Source organism: Nelumbo lutea, chromosome 4, assembly GCF_056320005.1.
Source record: "Nelumbo lutea isolate HS-2025 chromosome 4, American lotus-T2T, whole genome shotgun sequence".
Classification (NCBI taxonomy): domain Eukaryota; kingdom Viridiplantae; phylum Streptophyta; class Magnoliopsida; order Proteales; family Nelumbonaceae; genus Nelumbo; species Nelumbo lutea.
Genome location: NC_142687.1, coordinates 72,305,001 through 72,307,500, shown reverse-complemented (window position 1 = coordinate 72,307,500; position 2,500 = coordinate 72,305,001). Strand labels below are relative to the sequence as shown.

Here is a 2,500-nt window from a genome sequence, read left to right as displayed (position 1 = left end):
AAGATCAAAGTCCGCGAGCCTACCTCATATGCAGGGACCCGCGATGCCCGGGAGCTTGACAACTTCCTTTGGCAAATGGAACAATATTTCACTGCCGCCGAACTCGTCGAGGAGGCGGCCAAGGTGCGTACTGTTGTTATGTATCTTACTGATGTTGCTATGTTATGGTGGCGCAGGAGATGTGCCGATGTGGAGCGAGGATTATGCTCCATTAATACGTGGTCCGTGTTCAAGAGTGAGATAAAGTGCCAGTTCTATCCAGAGAACGTGGAGTACCAAGCCCGTCGGAAGCTCAAGAACCTAAAACACACGGGCTCATTGCATGAGTACGTGAAGGAGTTCTCCGCACTATCGCTCGAGATCACGGACATGTCAGACAAAGACCTTCTCTTCAACTTTATGGACGGCCTACAACAATGGGCCGAGCTCGAACTCCAGAGACGAGGTGTAAAGGACCTCGCCACAGCCATGGCCGTTGCTGAACAACTGGTAGACAACAGGCGACCAAGCAAAGACAGCCCCAAACCCAACTCATATCAGGGCGTAGGCAAGATGGGAGGTGACAGGAAACCTTACTACGCGCCCAAGGGAGACTCTGGGCCAAGTAAACCCAACACTTACAAGTTCTACAGGAGACCCGAAGGAGACACTGGATACAGGGGTGGCCAGTTTGTGAAGAGAACACCTCCGGCACCTTGCTTCATCTGTGAGGGAAAGCATTGGACTAAGGATTGTCCTAGTCGGGGGAAGCTCAATGCCTTGCTTGCAAAGCTTAGTGATGATGAGCATAGCGAGGAGGAGAAGGAATCGGGGGAGACAAGAATGGGGGCTCTACGAAGACTCAACGCAATGAAGAAAAAGACGAACCCACAAGGAGCATCGAAGTTCAAGCCGAAGGGACTGATGTATGTAGACATTCGCTTGAATGGTAAGCCCACAAGAGCCATGGTGGATACCGGTGCTACCCACAACTTTATCTCTATGGAGGAGGCATCCCGAGTAGAACTTGCACCTACCAAGGAAGTTGGATGGTTGAAGGCTGTGAACTCTAATGCCAAACCCATACAAGGTGTAGCTCATGGGGTGGTCTTGCAACTTGGTGACTGGGAAGGGATGATAGACCTCTCAGTTGTGCCCATGGATGATTTCCAGGTTGTTCTCGGCATGGACTTCTTAACTCAAGTAAAGGCGGTGCCCATGCCCTTCCTCAACAAAGTGTGCATATTTGAAGACCAGGCTCCTTGCATGGTTCCAGTTGTGCCAGATACCACGTCCACCCCCAAGATGCTCTCAGCATTGCAACTCAAGGATGGAGTGCGGAAAGGAGAGACCACTTACCTAGCCACATTGGTGAACTCCGACCTGCCTGATCCACCAACCGAGCATATCCCGCCAGCGATTACAATGGCACTAGAAGAATTTCAGGACGTCATGCCTCCCACATTGCCGAAGAAGCTTCCCCCAAGGAGAGAAGTTGATCACAAGATTGAGTTGGAGCCTGGAACCAAACCACCGGCACGTCCACCGTACAGAATGTCTCCTCCTGAGCTGGCTGAGCTACGCAGACAGTTGAATGAGTTGTTGGAAGCTGGGTTGATTCAGCCTTCTAAGGCCCCTTTTGGAGCACCAGTCCTGTTTCAGAAGAAGCACGATGGATCTCTTCGGCTCTGTATTGACTACCGAGCTCTCAACAAGCTCACCATCAAGAACAAATATCCCATACCATTGGTGGCCGACCTCTTTGACCAACTCAGCAGGGCCAAATACTTCACCAAGTTAGACCTGAGGTCGGGATACTATCAAGTGCGCATAGCCGAAGGAGACGAACACAAAACAGCCTGTGTTACCCGTTATGGGTCCTTTGAATTTCGTGTCATGCCCTTTGGGCTTACCAATGATCCAGCCACCTTTTGTACATTGATGAACAGAATATTTTGTCCCTACCTGGACCAATTCGTTGTTGTGTATATTGATGATATTGTGATCTACAGTAGAACCCTAGAGGAACATGTTGACCACCTCCGCACTGTTTTACAGGTCTTGCGGGACAACAACCTATTTGTTAAGAAGGAGAAATGCTCTTTCGCCACAGAAGAGGTGGCCTTCCTTGGTCATATAATCCGAGCCGGCACAATCAGTATGGATCCAGCTAAAGTCAAGGCCATTCAAGATTGGGTACCACCCACCAGGGTCACCGAACTTCGCTCCTTCCTCGGCCTCGTGAACTACTATAGAAGATTCATCTCTGGATTCTCAGCACGAGCCACTGCCCTCACCAACTTACTAAAGAAGACTAGTATGTGGACCTGGAGTGAGTGTTGCCAAACAGCTTTTGATGATTTGAAGAGAGCTGTCTCAGCAAAACCTGTCCTCGACTTGCCTGACCCAAACAAGCCGTATGAGCTACACACAGATGCTTCTGATTTTGCTATTGGCAGGGTCTTGATGCAAGAAGGACATCCCATCGCCTTTGAAAGCCGCAAATTGAATGATACAGAGA

The 2,500-nt window shown here is 50.0% G+C and overlaps 1 protein-coding gene across 1 annotated transcript in view; it reads left to right on the top strand.

Moving 5' to 3' along the window:
* LOC148861061 (uncharacterized) overlaps positions 1-2,500 on the top strand; it is a 3,495-nt gene that overhangs the window by 414 nt on the left and 581 nt on the right. The window contains exon 1 of the mRNA XM_088985007.1: positions 1-2,500. This exon is cut by the window's left edge and continues 414 nt beyond it; it is cut by the window's right edge and continues 581 nt beyond it. Within this exon, the coding sequence (XP_088841133.1) occupies positions 1-2,500 (2,500 nt within the window).